Source organism: Ornithorhynchus anatinus, chromosome 7, assembly GCF_004115215.2.
Source record: "Ornithorhynchus anatinus isolate Pmale09 chromosome 7, mOrnAna1.pri.v4, whole genome shotgun sequence".
In the NCBI taxonomy this organism is placed as follows: domain Eukaryota; kingdom Metazoa; phylum Chordata; class Mammalia; order Monotremata; family Ornithorhynchidae; genus Ornithorhynchus; species Ornithorhynchus anatinus.
Window position 1 is genome coordinate 82,391,754 of NC_041734.1, and position 24,033 is coordinate 82,415,786.

Genomic DNA, 24,033 nt, shown 5'->3' on the forward strand with positions numbered 1-24,033 from the left:
GCTCTCCTCTCCCCAGCCTCTGTCCCCCCAAGCGAGCCTGAGACGCTCTCAGCCAGGCCTGCCAGCGACTGGCTACTCCCGAACCGCTCAGGGCCGACACCTGGGACGGACACAGCACGGCTGACCGCGAAACTCCGGGGCAGTGGGCCTGACTTGACTCCGGAAACTCTCTTTCTCTGCCCCGTCAATAAGAAGACCCGGTGCCCGTTTCAATGACGTCAACCCCCCCCGCCCCATTGTAAGGTGCGATGGATTTTTATTGTGCAGTTCCAAAGAACTTTCCCACAAAAATATTTGGAAAAATAGACTGTAAATGTACTCTTCAGTTTAGCAAGGCAGGACAGTGGTGTGTGCTTTGGGACGGAGGGCCGCCCGGGGAGCGTATCTCGGGCCCGAGCCCGCAGGCCGCCCCCTGTCTGGCCGCGTGTCCAGCTACTTCCCGTGGGTGATTCCGCAGCAGGGAAGCCGCCTGGATCGGATGGCCACCGGGGGCCAATCATTTTCGGACGTGGACGTACTTGGGGTGGATTTCCTGGAGTCGACGCGGCCTGGCCGGACCTTCCCCCGGCCTTCCCTCCACAGTTCTCCTTCCTGAGGGCACTGGGCGAGCCCAAGGTGCTCTCAGCCTCCGGTCGCCGCCGCCGCCCCCCCCCCGCTCGGTTGGAGAGATCATCCGGGCGCCCTCCGGAGGGGGTGCAGCCCGCGGGGAAGATGCTGGGGTTGAGGCGGTCAGCGCGGGGGAGATGGTGAGTCCTCCCTCCATCCCTCGGTCCTACTCCCCTCCCGCCAATCGGACCGAGCATCCGAGCGGCCAGGTGACGGGGGCCTAATCTAGGGAGCCTATTGAAGGGGGCGAGATTCCCAAGTAACGGGCAAACGGAGATCCACTCCGAACCGGTCGTTGTGGCCACTGCGGCCCCGCACTAGCCCACGGGGCTTCGCCTCTTTCGTCCAGAGGTCCTCGGGCCACCCTGCCGCGCGGCATCCTCCGGCCAGGATGACCCCCGGTCCCTCAGGGTATGGTCCCTTTCCAGTTCACCCCCGACGCCCCTCTCCTCCCGTCCAGGGAGGGTCCCCCAGATGGGGTGGGCGGTCCGGGTCGACCAGAGGCTCTTTGGCCTGTAGAGGGGCCGCTTTTCCCGGCCTCCTCCTCGCCCCAAGAAGCCAACTCCATCCTGGGGCTGTGGGCCCGGCCGGTCCCCAGGGTGGGGGGCTCAAGTAGCCAGCCCCACTCCCACCCGGTTGTCCCGGGGTGGGATGGGGGACACGCCTGCCCCGGGGGGGTCGGACCCACGCAGGACGCGGGGGTCGCCGTGTCCCCTCCCACCGGCCACCCCGCGTTAAGGGAAACTGGCGCTGTAGCCGTGGCCTCGCCCATCCCCGCCGTGACCTTGTCAATCACCCCGTGGCCCCGCCCCCTCCGCCGCCAGATCCCGGCCCCGCCCCCTAGCGGCCAGTCGGGTAATTGGCTGTCGGTCGCCCCGCCCCTCCCGCTCCTGGCCACGCCCCTTTTGGCCACGCCCCCAGGGCCCGGCCGGCGCAGGGAAGCGGGACGCCGCCTTGCGGCCGCACGGTGCACTGCCTGTATTGGCGCCCTCCGCCGATCCTCGAACCTCGAACCTCGGCCCCCCCGCTCCCCCCCCCCCCCCGGGCCGCGGGCTCACGGCAGGTCGCTCTCGATGTACGGGATGTCCCCGTACTTGCCGTCGGCCGCGGCCCACTGCTTGACGGCCTCGTCCAGGATCTCCTGCGATAGGCGGTGTGCGAAGTGCAGCAGGACGACGCTGGAGGCCGAGCCGGAGGCGGCGGGGGCGGCGGCGGCGGCGGAGGCGGCGGAGGCGGAGGCGGTCCGGGCGGCCGGGAGGAAGGACGTGTCGGACGGGCTGTCCCGCACCAGGCCGTCCCGCACCAGGCCGTCCCGCACCAGGCTCTCGTCGCTGTCTCTCCGCTCGCCGGGCAGCGAGTCTGGGAGCGGGAACGGGTGCTTCGACTTGATGCAGCCCATGGCCCTGGGGGAGGACGAGCGGCACCTTAGTTCAACCCTCCACGGCTCACCCTGCACTGCGCCGACCGTCCCAACACCCCCCTGACTCTCCCCTCTCCATCCCTGACCCTCCCCCACTCACCCAGCATGGACCATCCCAACCCCCTGACTCTCCCCTCTCCGTCCCCGACCCTCCCCCACCGACCCAACACGGACCATCTCACCCCCCATTTCTCCCCTGTCCATCCCTGACTCTCCCCCGGTGACCCAGCAAGGACCATCCCACCCGCCTGACTCTCCCTTCTCCATCCCTGACTCTCCCCCACTGACCCAGCACGGACCATCTCATCCCCCTCGCTCTCCCCATCCATCCTTGACTCCCCCCGCAGCGACCCAGCACGGACCATCCAACGGCCCCCATTTCTCCCCTGTCCATCCCTGACCGTCCCCCGGTGACCCAGTACGGACCGTCCCATCCCCCTGTCTCTCCCCTGTCCACCCCTGACTCTCCCCCGGTGACCCAGCAAGGCCCATCCCACCCGCCTGACTCTCCCTTCTCCATCCCTGACTCTCTCCCGGTAACTCAACACGGACCATCCCACCCCCCCGTCTCTCCCCCAGTGTCCCAGCACTGTCCATCCCACAGCCCTGACTCTGCCCTCTCCGTCCCTGACTGTCCCCCAGTGACCCAGCCCGGCCCATCCCACACCCCCGTCTCTCCCCTGTTCATCCCTGACTCTCCCCCGGTGACCCAGCACAGACCATCCCACAGCCCTGACTCTCCTCATTTAGAGAAGCAGGGTGGCCTGGTGGCAAGAGCCCGGACTTGGGAGTCGGAAGACTCCACTTTCCTGCTCTGTGACCTTGGGCAAGCCACTTCACATCTCTGTGCCTCAGTTACCTCATCTCTAAAATGGGGATAAAGACTGTGAGATCTATGTGGGACAAGCTGATTACCTTGTATCTACCCCAGTGCTTAGAATAGTGCTTGGCACATAGTAAGCACTTAAATACCATAATTATAGTTTATTATTATTGCTCCATCCACACTCCCCTCTGCATCAAGGACTTCGGTATTCACCTCAGTTCCAAAATGCTTATGTCCCTATCCTAAAACCCTACTATTTTCCCTCTGTAATTTATTTTAATATCTGGCTCCTTCTGTAGTCTGTCACCTCCCTGAGGGCACAACCCTGCCTACCAACTCTACCCTACTGTAATTTCCTTAGTATTTAGACTATGAGCCCCATGCAGGACAGGAACTGTGTCCAACCTGATTAACTTGTATCTACCCCAGTTCTTAGAACAGTGCTTTAAACGCTTAATACCACAAAAAAAAATTTCAAAGTGCTTACTTAATATAGTGACCCTGCATATGGTAAGCACTCGATAAGTAAGATTGACTGACTGACCCAGAACAGACAAACCAAAAGCTCCTGATTCCCCCCACTACCCTATTGCCCGCTGATCACTAATTTGACCTCTAATAATTATCATCGTCATAATAATAATCATGACATTTGTTAAATGAGGATGATGATGATGGTATTTGTTAAGGGCTTACTATGTGCTGAGCACTGTTCTAAGTGCTGGGGTAATAATAAGAAGCAGCGTGGCTCAGTGGAAAGAGCATGGGCTTTGGAGTCAGGGCTCATGAGTTCGAATCCCAGCTCTGCCACTTGTCGGCTGTGTGACTGTGGGCAAGTCACTTAACTTCTCTGTGCCTCAGTTCCCTCATCTGTAAAATGGGGATTAAGACTGTGAGCCCCACGTGGGACAACCTAATTCCCCTGTGTCTACCCCAGCGCTTAGAACAGTGCTCGGCACATAGTAAGCGCTTAACAAATACCAAATACCAAATAATAATAATGTTGGTATTTGTTAAGGGCTTACTATGTGCAGAGCACTGTTCTAAGCCTGGAGTAGATACGGGGTAATCAGGTTGTCCCATGTGAGGCTCACAATCTTAATCCCTATTTTACAAATGAGGTAACTGAGGCACAGAGAAGTGAAGTGACTTGACTACAGACACACAGCTGACGAGTGGCAGAGCTGGGATTCAAACCCATGACCTCTGATTCCCAAGCCCGGGCTCTTTTCACTGAGCCAAGATACAGGGTAATCAGGTTGTCCCACATGTGGCTTACAGTCTTAATCCCCATTTTACAGATGAGGTCACTGAAGCACAGAGAAATAAAGTGACTTGCCCAAGGTCACACAGCAGACAAGTGGCGGAGCTGGGATTAGAACCCATGTCCTCTGACTCCCAAGCCCGGGCTCTTGCCACAAAGCTATGCTGCTTCTCAAGGCCAGGGATATGTTGAAACTGATATGTTGAAGAGTGCTGCTTCTTGTTGAGGGCTTACTACGTGCCAGGCACTGTTCTGAGCACTGGAGAAGATACAAGACAGTTGGTTTGGAAACAGTCCATCCCATTTTACAGATGAGGGAACTGGGGGCCCAGAGAAGTGAAGTGACTGCCCAAGGTCACACAGCAGACAAGCGGCTGAGCTGGGACTAGAACCCAGGTCCTCTGATTCCCAGGCCGGGGCTCTTTCCACTAGGTCATGCCACTTTGTTAAGCGCTTACTATGTGCCAGGCAATGTACTGAGTATTGGGGTTACATACAAGATCATCTTTTTTCTAAATGGTATTTGCTAAGTGCTTGTATGTACCAAGCACTGTACTACATAGGGTTCACATCTAAATCCCTGTTTTACAGACTTACTACATGCCAAGCACTGTTCTAAGCACTGGGGTAGATACAAGGTAATCCGGCTGGACACAGTTCCTGTCCCACATGTCTCCCAGTCTTTATCCCCATTTTACAGGTGAGGTAACTGAGGGACAGAGAAGTGAAATGATCTGCCCAAAGTCACCCAGCAGACAAGTGGCAGAGTCAGGATTAGAACCCATGTCCTTTGACTCCCATGGCTTCAATGATCATCTCTACACAGATGACACCCAAATAATCTACATCTCCTCCCATGTTCTCTCCCCCTCCCTCCAGGTTGTATCTCCTCCTGCCTTCAGGACGTCTCCACCTGGATGTCCGCCCGCCATCTAAAACTCAACATATCCAAGACTGAGCTCCTTATCTTCCCTCCCAAACCCTGTCCTCTCCCTGACTTCCCCGTCACTGTGGACGGCACCACCATCCTTCCCGTCTCACAGGCCCGCAACCTCGGTGTCATCCTTGACTTCTGCTCTCTCATTCACCCCACACATCCAATCGGTCACCAACGCCTGCGGGTCTCACCTTTACAGTATCACCAAGATCCGCCCTTTCCTCTCCATCCAAACGGCTATCGTGCTGGTACAAGCTCTCATAATATTTCGACTGGATTATCGCATCAGCCTCCTCTCTGATTTCCCATCCTCCCATCTTTCCCCGCTCCAATCTATACTTCATTCCACTGCCCGGATTACCTTTCTACAGAAAGGCTCTGGGCATGTCACTCCCCTCCTCAAAAACCTCCAGTGGTTGCCTATCCACCTTCACGTGAAACAAAAACTCCTCACTCTTGGCTTCAGAGCTCTCCATCACCTTGCCCCCTCCTCTCTCACCTCCCTTCTCTCCTTCTCCAGCCCACCCCTTACACTCTGCTCCTCTGCCGCCGCTCACCTCCTCACGGTCCCCCGTTCTCGCCTGTCCCGCCGTCGACCCCTGGTCCTCATCCTACCCTTGACCTGGAATGCCCTCCCTCCTCACATCTGCCAAACTAACTCTCTTCCCTTCTTCAAAGCTCTACTGAGAGCTCGCCTCCTCCAGGAGGCCTTCCCAGACTGAGCCCTCCCTTTCCCTCTACCCCCCCCCCCCATTCCCCCTACTCCCTCCCTCTGCTCTACCCCTTCCCCTCCCCACAGCACTTGTGCATATTTGTATATATTATTTATTACTCTATTTTATTAATGATGCGTATATATCTATGATTCTATTTATCTTGATGGTATTGATGCCTGACTACTTGTTCTGTTTTGTTGTCTGTCTCCCCCTTTTAGACTGTGAGTCCGTTGTGGGGCAGGGATTGTCTGTTGCCGAATTGTACATTCCAAACGCTTAGGACAGTGCTCTGCACACAGTAAGCGCTCAATAAATAGGATTGAATGAATGACTCCCAAGCTCTTGCCACTGCTCTTGCACACAGTAAGCGCTCAATAAATAGGATTGAATGAATGACTCCCAAGCCTGTGCTCTTGTCACTGGGCCATGCTGCTTCATGCTTTATGCTTGACCTTTATGGTTCATGCTTTTTCTCTAGTAAAGTAGTACGGACCCTCGCTCCTGAATGCTTCCAGATATTTGGAAGGATTGTAATGGATTTGACAATGAAACAGTTGTGCAAAGAGAGCTAGCTCTGAGGCGGCCCTAAATCCCTGCTCCCTGAGAACAGCTGGGGTAGAAGGGGGGGTCAGACGGCCAGCGGGGTGGAGTCCCTTGCTTCTTTCAGGAGCCTGGGCAGCTGAGATGCGGCTGGGATGCTTCCAACGCTGAGACCGTGAACCAACGCCATTCAGAAGCAATCCATTGTATTTTTCCAATCGATTGAGCGCTTACTGAATAATAATTATAATAGCAGTAGTATTTGTTAAGCCACTACCAAGAAAACTCTCTGGATACATATACAGAACGACTTTATGACAGAAGATGGGGCGTTCTGAAAAGGGTGTGTCCATGGCATCTATGGGGTGGAAACAACTCGACAGCATTTGAAGAAGATTTGTGAAATGCTATGTGCCGGGCATCATACTAAGCACTGGGGTGGATAAAAGCAAATCGGGTTGGACACAGTCCCTTTCCCACATGGGGCCTACAGTCTTAATCCCCATTTTACAGACGAGGTCACTAAGGCCCGAAGAAGTTCATTCATTCATTCAATAGTATTTATTGAGCGCTTACTCTGTGCAGAGCACTGTACTAAGCGCTTGGAATGAACAAGTCGGCAACAGATAGAGACAGTCCCTGCCGTTTGACGGGCTTACGGTTTAATCGGGGGAGACGGACAGACGAGAACGATGGCAATAAATAGAGTCGAGGGGAAGAACATCTCGTAAAAACAATGGCGACTAAATAGAATCAAGGTGATGTACATTTCATTAACAAAATAAATAGGGTGATGAAAATATATACAGTTGAGCGGACGAGTACAGTGCTGAGGGGATGGGAAGGGAGAGGGGGAGGAGCAGAGGGAAAGGGGGGGAAAAGAGGGTTAAGCTGCGGAGAGGTGAAGGGGGGGTGGTAGAGGGAGTAGAGGGAGAAGGGGAGCTCAGTCTAGGAAGGCCTCTTGGAGGAGGTGAGTTTTAAGTAGGGTTTTGAAAAGGGGAAGAGAATCAGTTTATCCCAAGGCCACACAGCTGACAAGTGGCAAAGCCGGGATTAGAACCTGTGTCTTCCAACTCCCAGGCCCGGGCTCCATCCATTAGGCCACACTGCTTCTCACTTCACTTATATCCCTACCCTTTGGGAAGCAGCGTGGCCTAGTCGATAGAGCCCGGGCCTGGGAGTCCAAAGGACCTGGTTCTTAATCCTGGCTCTGCCACTTGTCTGCTGTGTGACCTTGGGCAAGTCATTTCACTTCTCTGGGTCTCAGTTTTTTCATCTGTAAAATGGGGCTTCAATCCTACTCCCTCTTACTTAGACCGTGAACTCCTTGTGGATCAGGGACTGTGACCAGTCTGATTAGCTTCTCTCTATCCCAGTGCTTGGCACATAGTAAGTGCTCAAGAAATCCCACTACTTATTACTGTTATTATTATTATTTCAACCCTCTTATACATGTCCAGCTCTCCACCTTCCTCCAATCTGAAAAGTACTGTCTCCCACTGTAGAGCGGGGATAGTGGTGTCCAGCTTTCTCTGTGACCGGGAGACCCAGTGCCCACACAGATGCCCCATCTGGCTCCTCGAGCAATTCAATAACAATAATAATAATAATTGTGGCATTTGCTTACCATATGCCAAGCACTGCACTAAGCACTAGGGTAGATAGAAGCTCATCAGGTTGTACACAATCCCTGTCCCACACGGGGCTCACAGTTTTAATCCCTGTTTTACAAATGACGTAACTGAGGCACAGAGAAGTGAAACGACTTCTCAGAGTACTGGATTAGGACCTTGGCAGGAAATGAGAGATGTGACCCCTGCCCTCAGGGATTTTGTGATCCAGCAGGGAAGATAGACGTGAGATCACTGACAAATAGAAAGAAGGGGTCTTCGGATAGAGAAGATCGTGGAAACCAAGCTGCATAAAAGTGCAGAGGGAAGAGGGAAATGCAGAGATAAGAGGGAGGTAGTGACCTGAGTAGAAGAAAAGTTAATTGAAGGCTTCCTGGAGTAGGTGGGATTTCAGAATCAATCAACCAATTGTACTTATTGAGCTCTTACTAGGTGCAGAGCACTGTTCTAAGCGCTTGGAAGAGTGCAATAAAACAGAGTTGATAGACATTTTCCTTGCCCAGGCAAAGCATATAGGCTAGAGGGGGAGAAGATGGGGAGGGCTGAGGTCTGCCAGCTTTGTGGGGGGAGGGAATTGAAGGCAGGAGAAAAGGGGTGACCCAGGGGTCAGAGAGAGGCCCAATGAGTACATTGATTTGGGAGGAGGGGAGGGTGCGAGCTGGGGTGTGGTGAGCCAAAGGAGTGGAGAGTTAGCAGGGAGAGAGCTGACTGAGTGCTCTTTGTGGGAAGGGAATATGTCTGCCACGTGTGTCTGCACACAGTCAGCACTCAATAAATTATTTACTGACCGAATGTCTACCAATTCTTGAATGTCCTCTCCCAAGCCTTTACTAGAGTGTTCTGCAGGCAGTAAGTGTGCGATAAATACCACTGACTTGACTGACTGGTTGATAGAGGCAGTGGTCACAAGTTTCCGTTTGAGGCGAAGAAGAATGGGCCATTACTGGAGAGTGAGGAAGCCTGGCAAAATGATGTTTTAGAAAGCTGAGCGATGAGTCTGGAAGTCTGAGAGGCCACTGTGGACTGACTGGTCCTGGGGCTGGTCTGACCCCTCTCCACCACCCAACCCCTTCCTCAGCTCTCTGACGGTCAAGACACATCCCTGGTTTAGGAAGGACACCTCCATGGCCCCTCCAGCCCTCCTCCTTCCTCCTCCTTCTCCTCTTCCTTCCCCTCCTCCTCTCCCTGCCCCTCCTTCTGGTCCCTCTGCCCTGCAGGCCCTTTCATTTGTTCAGCCACGGAGACAAAGCATGAACTGTGCCTGCAGAACGGCATTGCTCTGCCAACAGAGTAAATGTCCTTGCCCAGCCCAGAGCCCCAGTGTAAGCTCCATGGAAAGTCTCCAAGCCTTTCCAGAGATTGGCAGACAGCAGCAGGCAGCATAATAATAATAACAATAATTGCAGTATTTGTTAAGTGCTTACTATGTGCCAGGCAGGAAGAGGCAGCATGGCCTAATGGCAAGAGAATGGGCTTGGGAGTCAGAGGGCGTGGCTTCTAATTCCTTCTCCGTCATTTTTCTGCCGTGTGACCTTGGGCAAGTCACTTAACTTCTCTGTGCCTCAGTTACCTCGTCTGTAAAATGGGGATGAAGACTGTGAGTCCCGTGCGGGACAACCTGATTACCTCGTATCAGGTTGTATCAGGTCTGTGGCCCCAAGATCCAGCCTGGGTAATTTTCTGGGAAGTAGCTACTAAGACTGATGCTCTTGGATGTCTGAGTAATTTCTCTTTCGACCACAGCTTTTCTGCTCTTAATTGAAATCTATGAACATCTGGCAGACATCCAAAATGTAGATGATTTCGAACGTTCCTTGGTGCTGTGAAGATATCGACTTTATTTTCTGAATTGATTTCTTCATTATTTAATGCCTACCCTGATGACAAAAACAGATCGGGGACTCAATTATTCATATTCCTGACTATTCTAAGGATGCAACAATATTCCTAAAGGTTTTCAGCAACTTGTAGCAAATGAAATGAGCTGAAAAGTGGGAAGAGAGTAATAATGATCATCATAGTCATAATAATATTTATTAAGAGCTTACTATGTGCCAAGCACTGCATTAAGCACTGGGGTAGACACTAGATCACCAGGCTCCACACTGGCTTCACAGTCAAAGTAAGAGGGAGAACAGGTTTTACATCCCCATTCTTCAGATGAGGGAGCTGAGGCACAGAGAAGCCAAGTGACTCGCCCAAGGTCACAAAGCAGGTAGGCGGTAGAGCCGGGATTAAAGCCCAGGTCCCCTGGGTCCCAGGCCCGGGCTCTTCCCACTAGGCCTCGCCGCTTCTCCCAAGTAGCACTTCGTTATTGATTAATGTCAGTCTCACCGGATGCGTCTCTATCTGTGGAACCAGACTGAGACATCTCACTGCTTTTGTCCTCTCCCACCAGAGTTTGGCACAATGCTCGGTGCAAAGCAGGCGCTCAGTAAATACCAGTAAATCTACTCCCCCACCGGGCCTTCCCTTCTCGCTCGACAACAGCACTGTCGTCGCAGCGGCAGAAGCCCACCACGTTGCCACCATCCTCGACTCTCGGCTAGCGTTCTACCCAAGCTCGGTCCTCGGCCGAGCCCGGCCAGTTGCCACGTCGGTGCCGCCCTCGACCGTCGGCTAGCGTTCCACCCCCAGCTCGGTCCCCTGCCGAGTCCTGCCGGTTCTTCCTGCTCCCCTCCGGAGTCTGCTCCTTGCTCTCCACCCAACAGCCACCACCCTGAACCAAGCTCTTGTCACTTTAGGGTTAGACTACTGCACCAGCCTCCTCGCTGGTCTCCCTGCCTCTAGCCTCTCCCCCCTCATGCTACCGTGACACCGATCATTTTCCTGACCTGTGTTTCTCCGACAGACCTGTGTTTCTCCGCTCCTCCAAGCCCTCCTCTGGCTCCCGCTGTCTCTCCGTACCAAACAAGAACTCCTCCGCGCTGGCTTCCGGGCTCTCCTCCTCCCAGCCCCATCTCTCTGCTCTGCTCTCTTGTCCCGTTGACCTCCCAGCCCACTGCCGTCTCCACTTTTCCCATGCCCACCTTGTTCAGCCACGGAGACAGAGCATTCACTGTGCCTGCAGAATGGCACTGCTCTGCCACCAGAGTAAATGTCCTTGCCCAGCCCAGAGCCCCAGTGTAAGCTCCATGGAAAGTCTCCAAGCCTTTCCAGAGATTGGCAGACAGCAGCAGGCAGCATAATAATAATAACAATAATTTCAGTATTTAAGTGCTTACTATGTGCCAGGCAGGAAGAGGCAGCATGGCCTAATGGCAAGAGCATGGGCTTGGGAGTCAGAGGGCGTGGGTTCTAATCCCTGCTCCGTCATTTTTCTGCAGTGTGACCTTGGGCATTTTCCCATGCCCACCTTCTAACCACCCCTCGCCCCCAACTCTCCCGTTCCCGTCCCCTCCTTCTCGCTGCTCTTCCGGCCTGAAACTCCCTCCCTCCTCACACCCGAAAGACCCCCAGCTCTCCCCATGCTCAAATCCCTCCAAAAATCCCCCCTCCTCCAATAAACCTTCCCCGACTGGTTCCTGATCCCTCAAATTATACAAACCCACCAGTCTCCTCCAATCAATCGATCAACTGTTCAGTGGTATTTCTCAAGTGCTTCCTGTGTGCATAGCATGGTACTAAGCAGGGTACTGAGAACTTGGGAAAGTGCTGGAGAAGCAGCATGACCTAGTGGATCGGGCCCGGGAGTAAGAATGTCAGGGGTTCTAATCCTGGCTCTGCCACTTGTCTGCTGTGGGACCTTGGGCGAGTCACTTAACTTCTCTGGGCTTCAGTTCCCTCTTCTGTAAAATGGGGATTAAGACTGTGAGTCTCATTGGGGACAGGGACTGTGTCCGACCCAATTATCTTGTATCTACCGAGTGCTTACTACAGTGCCTGGCACATGGTAAGCGCTTAACAAATACCATAATTATTTTTATTATTATTATTATAGTACAAAAGAGTTGGTAGACACGATCCCTGCCCACCAGGAGCTAGCAGTCTAGACGGGGAGACAGACATTGAAATAAATGACAGAGGGGGAAAAAAGCAGGATACAAGGATACGGACATAAGTGCTGTGGGGTTGAAGGTAGGTTGAGTATCAGGGTGCTTTAAGGAGGGCAGATCTGAGTGCACAGGTGATGCAGAAGTGAGAGCTTAATCAGGGAAACTCTCTTGCAGGAGATGTGATATTAGGAAGGCTTTGAAGGTGGACAGAGTGGTGGTCAACTAATCAGTGGTATTTATTTAGCCCCGACGGTGCGCAGAGCACTGTCCTAAGGGCTTGGGAGAGGACACTATACAATATTACAGGCACATTACCGGTCCACATGAGTTCACAGCCTAGAGGGGAGACAGACATTAATATACATAAGTATATTACAGATATGTACTAAAATGCTGTGTGGCTGGGAGGGGGAGATGAGTAAAGAAAGCAAGTCACGGTGACACAGAAGGAAGTGGGAGAAAAGGAAAGGGCGGCTTAGTCAGGGAAGGCCTCTCGGAGGAGATAGGACTTCAATAAGGCTTTGAAGGGGGAGACTCATTGCCTGTCCGCCGCTCCCTGCCCCCCACTTCGGCTTCACTCACGCTGTCCTCTCCTGGTTCTCCTCCCCACTCTGGCCACTCATTCTCAATCTTTTTTGCAGGCTCCTCCTTTGCCCCACACACCCTAACTGTGAGAAGCAGTGTGGCCTAGTGGAAGGAGCGTCGGCCTGGGAGTCAGAGGACCTGGGTTCTAATCCTGCCTCTACCACATGTCTGCTAAGCGACCTGGACCAAGTCACTTAACTGTATCTCAGTCCCCTCGTCTGTAAAATGGGGCACAAGACTGTGAGACCCATGTGGGACTGTGCCCCACGTGATCAGCTTGTGTCTTCCCCAGTGCTTAGTAGGAAGCACTTAACGAATACCATTAAAATAAAAAAAGGGGTTCCTCAAAGTTCAGTTCTGAGTTTCCTTCTATTCACCATCTACACCCACTCCCTTGGCTTCAACTACCATCCCTATGTGGAGGATTCCCAAATCTCCATCTCCAGCCCTGATCTCTCTCCTTCTCCGCAGTCTCACATTTCCTCCTGTCCTCAGGACAGCTCTATTTGGAAGTCCTGCCAACGCCTCAAACTAAACATGTCCAAGACAGAATTCCTCATCTTCCCACCCAAGCCCTGTCCTCCTCTTGATTTTCCCATCACTGTAGACGGCACCACAACCTTCCCTGTCTCACAAGTCCATAACCCTGGATTGTCCTTCACTCATTTCTTTCATCCAAACCACATATTCAATCTGTCACCAAATCCTATCAGCTCTACCATCACAACGTTGCTAAAATCCTCCCTTTCCTCTCCATTCAAACTGCTACTACATTAATCCAAGCATTTACCCTATCCCGCCTTGATTACTGCATTAATCTCCTTGCTGACCTCCCAGCCTTCTGTCTCTCCTCACTCCAGTCCATACTTCACTCTGCTGTCTGGATCATTTTTCTACAAAACCATTCAGTCCATGCTTCCCCACTCCCCAAGAATTTCCAGTGGTTCCCCATCCACCTCCTCATTAAACAGAAGCTCCTTACTGTCGATCAACCAATCAATCGTATTTATTACCCCATCTACTTTACCTCCCTGATTTCCTAGTCCAACCCAGCCCATACCCTCCACTCCTTTAATACTACCTACCTCAGTCTCATCTTTCTTGCCACCCACCCTGCGTCCTGCCTCTGGCCTGGACCTCCCTTCCCCTCTCCTCCACACTTTATGTCACCGTGGCTTCACGGACTCTGTCCTCTCCCGGTTCTCCTCTTATCCTTCTGGCCATTCATTCTCGGTCTCCTTCACGGGCTCCTCCTCCCCCTCCCATCCCCTAACTGTAGGGGTTCCTCAAGGGTCGGTTCTTGGCCCTCTTCTGTTCTCCATCTACACTCACTCCCTTGGTGAACTCTTTCGCTCCCACGGCTTCAAGGATCATCTCTATGCAGATGACACCCTAATCTACATCTCCTCCCCGTCCTCTCCTCCTCCCTCCAGGCTCGTATCTCCTCCTGCCTCCAGGACGTCTGCCCGCCACCTAAAACTCAACATGTCCAAAACTTAGCTCCTTATCTTCCTTCCCAAATCCTGTCCTCCCCCAACTTCCCGTCACTGTGGACGGCACGACCATCCTTTCCATCTCACAGGCCCGCGACCTTGGTGTCATCCTTGACTCAGCTCTCTCATTCGCCCCACACATCCAATCCGTCACCAAAACCTGCCTGTCTCACCTTTACAATATCGCCAAGATCTGCCCTTTCCTCTGCATCCAAACGGCTATAGTGCTGGTACAAGCTCTCATAATATTCCGACTGGATTACTGTGTCAGCCTCCTCTCGGATCTCCTTTCCTCCTGTCTCTCCCCACCCCAGTCTAATCTTCATTCGCTGCTCGGATTATCTTCCTACAGAAACGCTCTGGGCCTGTCACTCCCCTCCTCAAAATCTTCCAGTGGTTGCCTATCCACCTTCGCACGAAACAAAAACTCCTCACTCTTGGCTTCAAAGCTGTTCTTCACTTTGCCCCCTCCTACCTCACCTCCCTTCTCTCTTTCTCCAGCCCAGCCGGCACACTCCGCTCCTCTGCCGCTCACCTCCTCACCGTCCCCCGTTCACGCCTATCCCACTGTCGACCCCCGGCCCAGGTCCTACCGCTGTCCTGGAACGCCCTTCCTCCTCACATCTGCGAAACTCTCTTCCCCTCTTCAAAGCCCTACTGAGAGCTCACCTCCTCCAGGAAGCCTCCCCAGACTGAGCTCCCCCTTTCCCTCTGCTCCCCCCCAACCTTCTACTCCTCCCCCTACCCCTCCCCTCAGCACTGTGCTCATTTGTATATATTATTTATTAGCCTATTTATTTTGTTAATGAGGTGTAGAGAAGCAGCGTGGCTCAGTGGAAAGAGCATGGGTTTTGGAGTCAGAGGTCATGGGTTCGAATCTCGGCTCTGCCACTTGTCAGCTGTGTGACTGTGGGCAAGTCACTTAACTTCTCTGGGCCTCAGTTCCCTCATCTGTAAAATGGGGATTAAGACTGTGAGCCTCACGTGGGACAACCTGATTCCTTTGTGTCTACCCCAGTGCTTAGAACAGTGCTCTGCACGTAGTAAGCGCTTAACAAATACCAACATTATTATTATTATTATTACATCCCCTTGATTCTATTCATCTTGATGACGTTGTCTTGTTTTTCTTTTGTTCTATCTTGGCTGTCTGTCTCTCCGCCGTTTAGACTATGAGCCAGTCATTGGGCAGGAATGATCTCTATCTGTTGCCGAATTGTATATTCCAAGCGCTTAGTACAGTGCTCTGCACATATTATGTGTTCAATAAATACCATCGAATGAATCATATCTGACAGACTATCCTTTTAGACCGTTGTTGGGCAGGGATTGTCTCTATCTGTTGCTGAATTGTACATTCCAACTGCTTAGAACAGTGCTCTGCACACGGTAAGCGCTCAATAAATACGACTGAATGAATGAATCACTTTTGCAACCTTCACCGCATTAAAATCGCATCTCCTCCCCGACTAAGCCTCTTACTCCCTTCCTTTTTGCGTCGTCCTTGCACCTTTATTGACCCCTCCCTCAGTCCCACAGCCTTATATCCATAATCATAATTCATTTTCATGTGTCTCTTCCCCTCCAGACTATGAGTTCCTTAAGGGTAAGGACTGCCTACACCTAGTTGGGTGTACCGTACCCTCCCAACTGCTTAATACAGTGCTCTGCTCATAGAAAGTGATCAACAGATCATACTGACTGCTTGACCCCAGCCTGATGCCCCGGACTAATAATTCCCTGGCCTGGATCAGGGACTGGACTCTGGACTGATCTCCACCTATCCCAGATTGGACTCTCGTGGCTTAGCGAAAAGAGCACGGGCTTGGGAGTCAGAGGATGTGGGTTCTAATCCCCGCTCTGCCACTTATCTGCTGTGAGACCTCGGGCAAGTCACTTCAATTCTCTGTGCCTCAGTTCCTTCATCTATAAAATGGGGATTAAGAGTGTGAACCCCACGTGGAACAACCCGATTACCTCGTATCCACCCCAGTGCTCAGAACAGTGCTCAGCACATAGTAAGTGCTAAACAAACACCCTAATTATTATTATTTTTATCCCTGTCCATCTTGGCCCACAGTATGGCCTAGTGGTTACAGCCCGGGCTTGGGTCTCAGAAGGACCTGGGTTCTAATCCCAACTCCGCCACTTGTCTGCTGTCGGACCCTGGACAAGTCACTTAGCTTCTCTGGGCCGCAGTTCCCTCATCTGTAAAATGGGGATTCAGATTGGGAGCGCCACGTGGGACAAGGACCGTGTCTAATCCGACTTCCTTGTATCTATCCCAGCACTTGGTACAGTGTCTGGCACACGGTAAATGCTTAACAGATACTATTATCATTATAATTCTTATCATTACTGGACTCGGAACAATCCCCCTCCATCTCAGACCTGACGCCCGAACTGACCCCTATCCATCTCGGACTGGACCCCGGACGAGACCCCAGACCGGACCTCGGACTGACCCCCATCCATTTCGGACCGGAACGGGGACCCGATCCCGAACTGACACCCCCCCATCCATGTCGGGCCGGACCCCGGCGGGGAGGCCGCCTGATGCGGGTCCCTGTCGGTGGCGGCCGCTGGGCTGGGCTGGGCTGTCCTGTCTTGTCCTGGGCTATCCTGTCCTGTCCTGTCTTGGGCCATCCTGTCCTGTCCTATCCTGGGCCATCCTGTCCTGTCCTGGGCTATCCTGTCCTGTCCTGTCCTGGGCCATCCTGTCCTGTCCTGTCCTGGGCCATCCTGTCCTGTCCTGGGCCATCCTGTCCTGTCCTGTCCTGGGCTATCCTGTCCTGTCCTATCCTGGGCTATCCTGTCCTGTCCTGTCCTGGGCTATCCTGTCCTGTCCTGTCCTGGGCCATCCTGTCCTGTCCTGGGCCATCCTGTCCTGTCCTATCCTGGGCCATCCTGTCCTGTCCTGTCCTGGGCTATCCTGTCCTGTCCTATCCTGGGCCATCCTGTCCTGGGCCATCCTGTCCTGTCCTATCCTGGGCTATCCTGTCCTGTTCTGTCCTGGGCCATCCTGTCTTGTCCTGTCCTGCCCTGGGCTGTCCTGTCCCGGCCCGGTCCCCGGGCGGACCCCCCTCCCCCCTCCCCCCCGCCCCCCGCGCCCCCGCCTCTCCCCCGGCCCAGAGCAACCCGCGGATCCCGGCCGGGGCCCCCGCAGCGCCCTCCTGCAATCGCCGCCCGGAGGCCGGACGAACGGCCGGATAAACGGACGGCCAGGTCTCCCCCTCCCTCACCCCCTCCCGGTGTCCGCTCACCGCCGGGCCGAGAGGGCTCCGCCGCCGCCGCCGCCGCCGCCGCCGCCGCCGCCGCCGCCGGAGGGTCACGGAGGGAGGGTCACGGTGGGACGGTCGGTCCGGGCCCGCGGCCCCCGAGCCCCCCGAGCCCCCCGAGCCCCCCGAGCCCCCCGAGCCGCCGCAGCCCCGCCGGGCGCCGGGCCCATCCCGGGGGCTCCGGGACACACGGGGGCTCCGGCCGGGAGGTCGCCGCCGCCGCCCAACGCTCCGGACAACGCTCCGCCCCGCGCCCCGCCCCCTCACTCCGGCCCCGGACCCCCCCACCGGGCCCCGCCCCTCACTCCCCCCCCCCGCCCCGTAGTAATAAGAATAACGTTGGTATTTGCTGATAATAATGATGTCAGTATTTGTTAAGCGCTTATTATGTGCAGAGCACTGTTCTAAGCGCTGGGGGAGAGACAGGGTCATTCATTCATTCAATAGTATTTATTGAGCGCTTACTATGTGCAGAGCACTGTACTAAGCGCTTGGGGTGAACAAGTCGGCAACAGATAGAGACGGTCCCTGTCGTCTGAAGGGCTTACAGTCTACAGGGTCATCAGGTTGTCCCCCGTGAGGCTCACGGTCTTCATCCCCATTTGACAGATGAGGTGACGGAGGCCCAGAGAAGCGAAGCGACTCGCCCACAGGCACACAGCTGACAAGTGGCAGAGCCGGGAGTCAAACCCATGACCTCTGACGCCGAAGCCCAGACTCTTTCCACGGAGCCACGCTGCTTCCCTTGTTAAACGCTTACTAGGTGCAGAGCACTGTTCTAAGCGCTGGGGGAGAGACAGGGTCATCAGGTTGTCCCACGAGAGGCTCACCGTCTTCATCCCCATTTTCCAGAGGAGGGAACTGAAGCCCAGAGATGTGAAGTGACTCGCCCACAGTCCCACAGCTGACAAGTAATAATAATAATGATGCAGGTATTTGTTAAGCGCTTACTAGGTGCAGAGCACCGTTCTAAGCGCTGGGGGAGGATACAGGGTGATCAGGTTGTCCCACGTGGGGCTCACCGTCTTCATCCCCATTTTCCAGAGGAGGGAACTGAAGCCCAGAGATGTGAAGTGACTCGCCCACAGTCCCACAGCTGACAAGTAATAATAATAATAATGTTGGTATTTGTTAAGCGCTTAGTAGGTGCAGAGCACCGTTCTAAGCGCTGGGGGAGGATACAGGGTGATCAGGTTGTCCCACGTGGGGCTCACCGTCTTCATCCCCGTTTTCCAGATGAGGGACCTGAGGCCCACAGAAGTGCAGGTGACTCGCCCACAGTCACCCAGTTGACAAGTGGCAGAGGCGGGATTCGAACCCGTGACCTCCGACTCCCAAGGCCGGGCTGGTTCCACTGAGCCACGCTGCTTCTCGATCAGGCCCCGCCCCCTGGGGCTCTGGCTCCGCCCCTTTCCCCGCCCCCCCCGGGTCCGGCTGCGCCCCCTGCCGGCCACAGGCCCGGGCCCGCGGCGGGCGGCGGGGCTCCCGAGCCGAGCGGCAGCGCCCCCTGTTGGGCCGCCACGCCCCCGGCGCCCGGCTCGACTTGACATCTCTACCTCATCAGAACTGTGGCGGCTGTTCGGCGCTTACTATGTGCCAAGCGCTGGGGTGGAATCAAGTTTTGTTTTGCTGTCCGTCTCCCCCCTTCTAGACCGTGAGCCCGTTGTTGGGTAGGGATTGTCTCTATCTGTTGCCCAGTGGTACTTTCCAGGCCCTTAGTTCGGTGCTCTGCACACAGTAAGCGCTCCATAATTGCGATTGAATGACCGACTGAATGAATGAAGCAAATCAGGTGGCACACAGTCACTATCCCACAGGGGACTCACAGTCTCAATCCCCATTTTACAGATGAGGGAACTGAGGCCCAGAGAAGTAACTTGCCCTCCTGCTTCCAGGCCCGTGCTCCACCCACTGCACCATGCTACTTGGATGCCTTGCCGTCACCTCAAACTTAACACGCCTAAAACAGAACTCCCACCCAAATCCTGTCCTTCCCCTGACTTTCCCATCACTGTAGATGGCACCACCATCCTTCCTATCTCACAAGCCTGTAACCTTGGCGATATCCTTGACTCCTCTCTCTCATTCAATCCATATATTCAATCCATCTCTAAATCCTGTTGGTTCCGCCTTCACAACAGCCCTAACATCCGCTCCTTCCTCACCATCCAAACTGCTACTACTTTAATCCTATCATTTATCCCATCCCACCTAGATTACTGTATCAACCTCCTTGCCGACCTCCCTGCCTTCCGTCTCTCTCCATTCCAGTCCAGACTTTACTCAGCTGTCCGGATATTTTTTCTACAAAAACTTTCAGGTCATGTTTCCGCATTCCTCAATATCCTCCAGTGGTTGCCCATTCACCTCCACATCAAACAGAAACTCTTTACCATTGGCTTTAAAGCCCTCCACCATTTTCATTCATTCACTCATTCGATAGTATTTATTGAGCGCTTATTATGTGCAGAGCACTGTACTAAGTGCTTGGAATGTACAATTCGGCAACAGTTACAGACAATCCCTGCCCAGTGATGGGCTCACAGTCTAAACGGGGGAGACAGACAGCAAAGCAAAACAGAACAAAACTAATCAAGACAACATCATCAAGATAAATAGAATCAAGCGGATGTACTCCTCATTAACAAAATAAATAGGGTAATAAATAATATATACAAATGAGCACAGTGCTGAGGGGAAGGGAAGGAGGGAGAGCAGAGGGAAAGGGTGGGTGGGACAGAGAAAGCAGAGAGAAATAAAGCGACATGGTCACGCAGCAGACAAGTGGCGGAGCTGGGATTAGAACCCATAACCTCCTGATTCCCACTCCCATGCTCTATCCATTAGGCCATGCTGATTTTCCCCCCTCCTACCTCACCTCGTTACTCTCCCTCTACAACCCAGCCGCACACTTTGCTCATCTAATGCCAACCTACTCACTGTGCCTCTATCTATCTCATCTATCTTGCCATCGACCTCTCGCCCATACCCTGCTTCTGGCCTAGAATAATAATAATAATAACATTGGTATTTGTTAAGTGCTTACTATGTGCAGAGCACTGTTCTAAGCGCTGGGGTAGATATAGGGTAATCAGGTTGTACCACATGAGGTTCACAGTCTTAATCCCCATTTTGCAGAAGAGGTAACTGAGGCACAGAGAAGTTAGTCACTCTCTCCTCGTATCCCACAGACAATGACTCTCCCCCAATTCAAAGCCTTATCAAAAGCACATCTCTTCCAAGAGACCTTCCCTGACTAGGCTCTCCCTTCCTTTTCCCCTTCTTCCTTCCGTGTCGCCCTGATTTGCTCCCTTTATTCATCCCCTGTTCCAGCCCCACAGCATTTAAATCCATATCTGTCATTGATTTATTTATATTAATGTCTGTCTCCCCTTCTAGACTGTAAGCTTGTTGTGGGCAGAGAATATGTCTGTTATATTGTACTCTCCCGAGCATTGAGTACAGTGCTCCGCATACAATACACGCTCAATAAATAGGATTGACTGAATGACTGGCTGACATCAGGGGTCGGTGCCAGGCTGGGGGCAGGGCCCCTGTAGCTGGGTTGTCCCCTTTCGGAAAAGCGTCCACATAGAAGTGTCAGCTTGAAGCCCCCTCCCACTCTCAACCCCTGGACACCTACTGAGAGCCTTGGGGTCCAGGGGTTGCCCATGGTGGGGGCAGCTGAAGTGGGGCTAATGGGGCACAAACATCTGACCTCAGGTCACCCTCTCCTATTCTCCCAGGTGGGCTTGGAGCCTCCAGGGCTCTGAGCCTGGGAGTCTACGTGCTTAATTAAGTGCCAAACGTTGTACTAAACGCCAGGGTAGTAGATACAAGATAATCAGTCCAACACAAACCGGTGGCATCACCCCCACCCCTGGAACCCGGGGGCACCAGCTCCAACACCCCACCTCTGGAAATGCATAATGGCCTGGTGGAAAGAGCCCTGGGCCCAGGAGTCAGAGGACCTGGGTTCCAATCCCTTTTCTTCCACTTTTCTGTTGTGTGATCTTAGGGGAGTCACTTCACTTCTCTGGGCCTCAATTTCCTCAACTGTAACATGGAGATTAAATACCTGTTCTCCCTCCTCCTTAGACTGTTAACTCCATGCAGGAGAGGGACTCTGTCCCACCTAATTCACTCGTACCTTCCCCTGTGCTTAAAACAGTGCTTGAAACATAGTAAGTGCCTAACCAATACCATTAAAAAAAATGTATTCTACAAAACCCTGCTTTCAACCTACGTTGACTCCCTTCATTAAGCGGTCGGAATGGATGTGTTCCCTGCAAGAACGTTAGGTATTTATTTAGTATTTATTAATAGTATCTGCTAATCGTTTAAGATGTGCCAGGCACTTTAATAAGCGCCGGGGTAGATTCAAGCGAATCAGACTGGACACAGTGTCCCTCTGTAGCCACTCTGGGGCCAAATTATGGGGGTGGGGGAAGATGCTCAGTCTGTTGGCACCTCGAGGCCCAGGCGGGGAGAGAGCAGACCCTTGCTGGGGTGAAGAGAGCAGACCCCTGCCGGGGTGGACAGAGCAGACTTCTACTGTGCCTGGCTTCAACGTGGGACTGAAGTGCCGCAAGAGCTGGGCCAGGCATTCATTCATTCCTTCAGTCGTATTTATTGAGCGCTTACTGTGTGCAGAGCAGTGTGCTGAACGCTTGGGAGAGTACAGTAATAAAAAGACATATTCTGGGGAGAGTCAGCCAGCTGATCGTATTTGTTGAGTGCTTACTGTGTGCAGAGCGGTGTGCTAAGCGCTTGGGAGAGTACAATATAATAATAAAAAGACATATTCTGAGGAGAGTCAGCCAGCTGATCGTATTTGTTGAGCGCTTACTGTGTGCAGAGCACTGTACTAAGCGCTCGGGAGAGTACAATATAACAGTAGAACGGAAACATTTCCTGCCCACAGGGAGGCACAGGTCCCTCCAATGATCACAGGTCACAGCCGGGGACCCGATAATAATAACTGTGCCATTTGTCAAGTGTTTACTCTGTGCCAGGCACTGTACTAATCCCTGCGGTAGATACGATCTAATCGGGTTCTGCACAGTCCCCGTCCCACATAGGGCTCATAGTCTTAATCCGCATTTTACAGCTAAGGCGACTGAGGCCCAGAGAGGTGAAGCGGCTCGCCCAAGCTCACACAGCAGACGAGTGGCGGAGCGGGCATTAGAACCCACGGCCTCCGACTCCCAAGCCCGGGCGCCAAAGCCACGCCGCTGTACTGAGTGCCAGCCCTTGGCAGAGGCCAGGCCGGTTAGTGGACCCGATCCCTGCCCTCGGGGAGTTTGCGGTGTCGCGGGGAAGACAGCCACGAAGGTGAATTCCAGGTGGGGGGCGGGGTGGACCCCCCGCTTGGCAGGGGCGGGCCCGCTGGGCTCGGTACCTGGGCAAGTGTAGGGCACGACTGTCTTCTCCGAGGGACCGAGGAGAGCAGAGCAGAGGAGAGGGGAGGGGAGGAGAGGGGTGGGCCTTCCTCCCGGGCCGCTGCGACCCCTCCCCGCTGGCCTGCCAGGCGGGGAGGATGCCAGGCGGGGCGGTTGCCAGGCGGGACGGTTGCCAGGCAGCCCCCGGTGGCGCTGAGCTGACAAACGGCCGGTCCCGGCCGCGTGGGCGAGGCCGCTGCCCCTCAGGCCCCAGCGGCCGGACCCACGGCCCGGACCCCAACCCGCCCAACTGGACCCCAGGACCAACTAGGTGGACGGGACACCTGGAGCCGACACGGGGGCTCCACACGTGCCCCCACACTCTGGAAGTTTTGCCCGCTTTGGGGAGGGTTTTTATAATAATGATGATCATTCATTCATTCATTCATTCAATAGCATTTATTGAGCGCTTACTATGTGCAGAGCACTGGACTCAGCGCTTGGAATGGACAGATCGGGAACAGAGTCTCTGCCCACTGACGGGCTTACGGTATAATAATGATGATGGCATTCGTTAAGCGCTTACTATGTGCAAAGCACCGTTCTAAGCGCTGGGGTAGACACAATAATAATAATAATAATGTTGGTATTTGTTAAGCGCTTACTATGTGCAGAGCACTGTTCTAAGCGCTGCTACAAGGTAATCATTGTGGCCCACATAGGGCTCACAGGCTTCATCCTCATTTTACAGATGAGGGAACTGAGGCACAGAGAAGTGAAGTGACTTGCCCACAGTCACACGGCTGACAAGTGGCAGGAGCGGCATTCGAACCCATGACCTCTGACTCCCAAGCCCGGGCTCTTTCCACTGAGCCACGCTGCTTCTAAGGCCTCACTCACTACACTAGGCCTCACCGTACAAAGCGCTGGGATAGATATAAGATAATCAGGTGGGAAACAGTCCCTGTCCCACTTGGGGCTCAGTGGGAGAACAGGTTTTGAAACCCCATTTTACAGAAGAGAAAACTGAGTCACAGAGAGGTTAAATGATCTGCCCAACTTCACACGGCAGGCCAGTGGCAGAGTCGGGATTAGAACCCTCATCTCCTTACTCCCAGGGACGAGTAAACTCTTTATAGGCAGGGAACGTACCCCACCTAATTAACTTGTACCTATCCTGGTGCTTAGAAGAGTGTTGACACATAAAAGCGGCTTGGCTTAGTAGAAGAAGCCTGGGCTTGGGAGTCAGAGGATGTGGGTTCTAATCCCGGCTCCGCCACTTGTCTGCTGTGTGACCTTGGGCAAGGCACTTAACTTCTCGATGCCTCAGTTACCTCATCTGGAAAATGGGGGTTGTCTGC

The 24,033-nt window shown here is 53.7% G+C and overlaps 1 protein-coding gene across 2 annotated transcripts; it reads right to left on the reverse strand.

Annotated features, from left to right (window-relative positions):
• Window positions 1-239: 239 nt before the first annotated feature.
• C7H2orf88 (chromosome 7 C2orf88 homolog) lies at window positions 240-22,861 on the reverse strand. 2 transcript variants are annotated; one of them, XM_029069162.2, is made up of 2 exons: window positions 22,693-22,861; window positions 240-2,009 (listed from the first exon to the last, which is right to left on the reverse strand). In XM_029069162.2, the coding sequence occupies exon 2, from the start codon at window positions 2,003-2,005 to the stop codon at window positions 1,661-1,663; it is 345 nt and encodes a 114-aa protein (XP_028924995.1). In that variant the 5' UTR covers window positions 2,006-2,009; window positions 22,693-22,861; the 3' UTR covers window positions 240-1,660. The 2 variants fall into 2 exon arrangements, with proteins under 2 accessions (XP_028924995.1, XP_028924996.1); XM_029069163.2 differs by lacking the exon at window positions 22,693-22,861 and adding an exon at window positions 17,277-17,305.
• Between the last annotated feature and the right edge of the window lie 1,172 nt (window positions 22,862-24,033).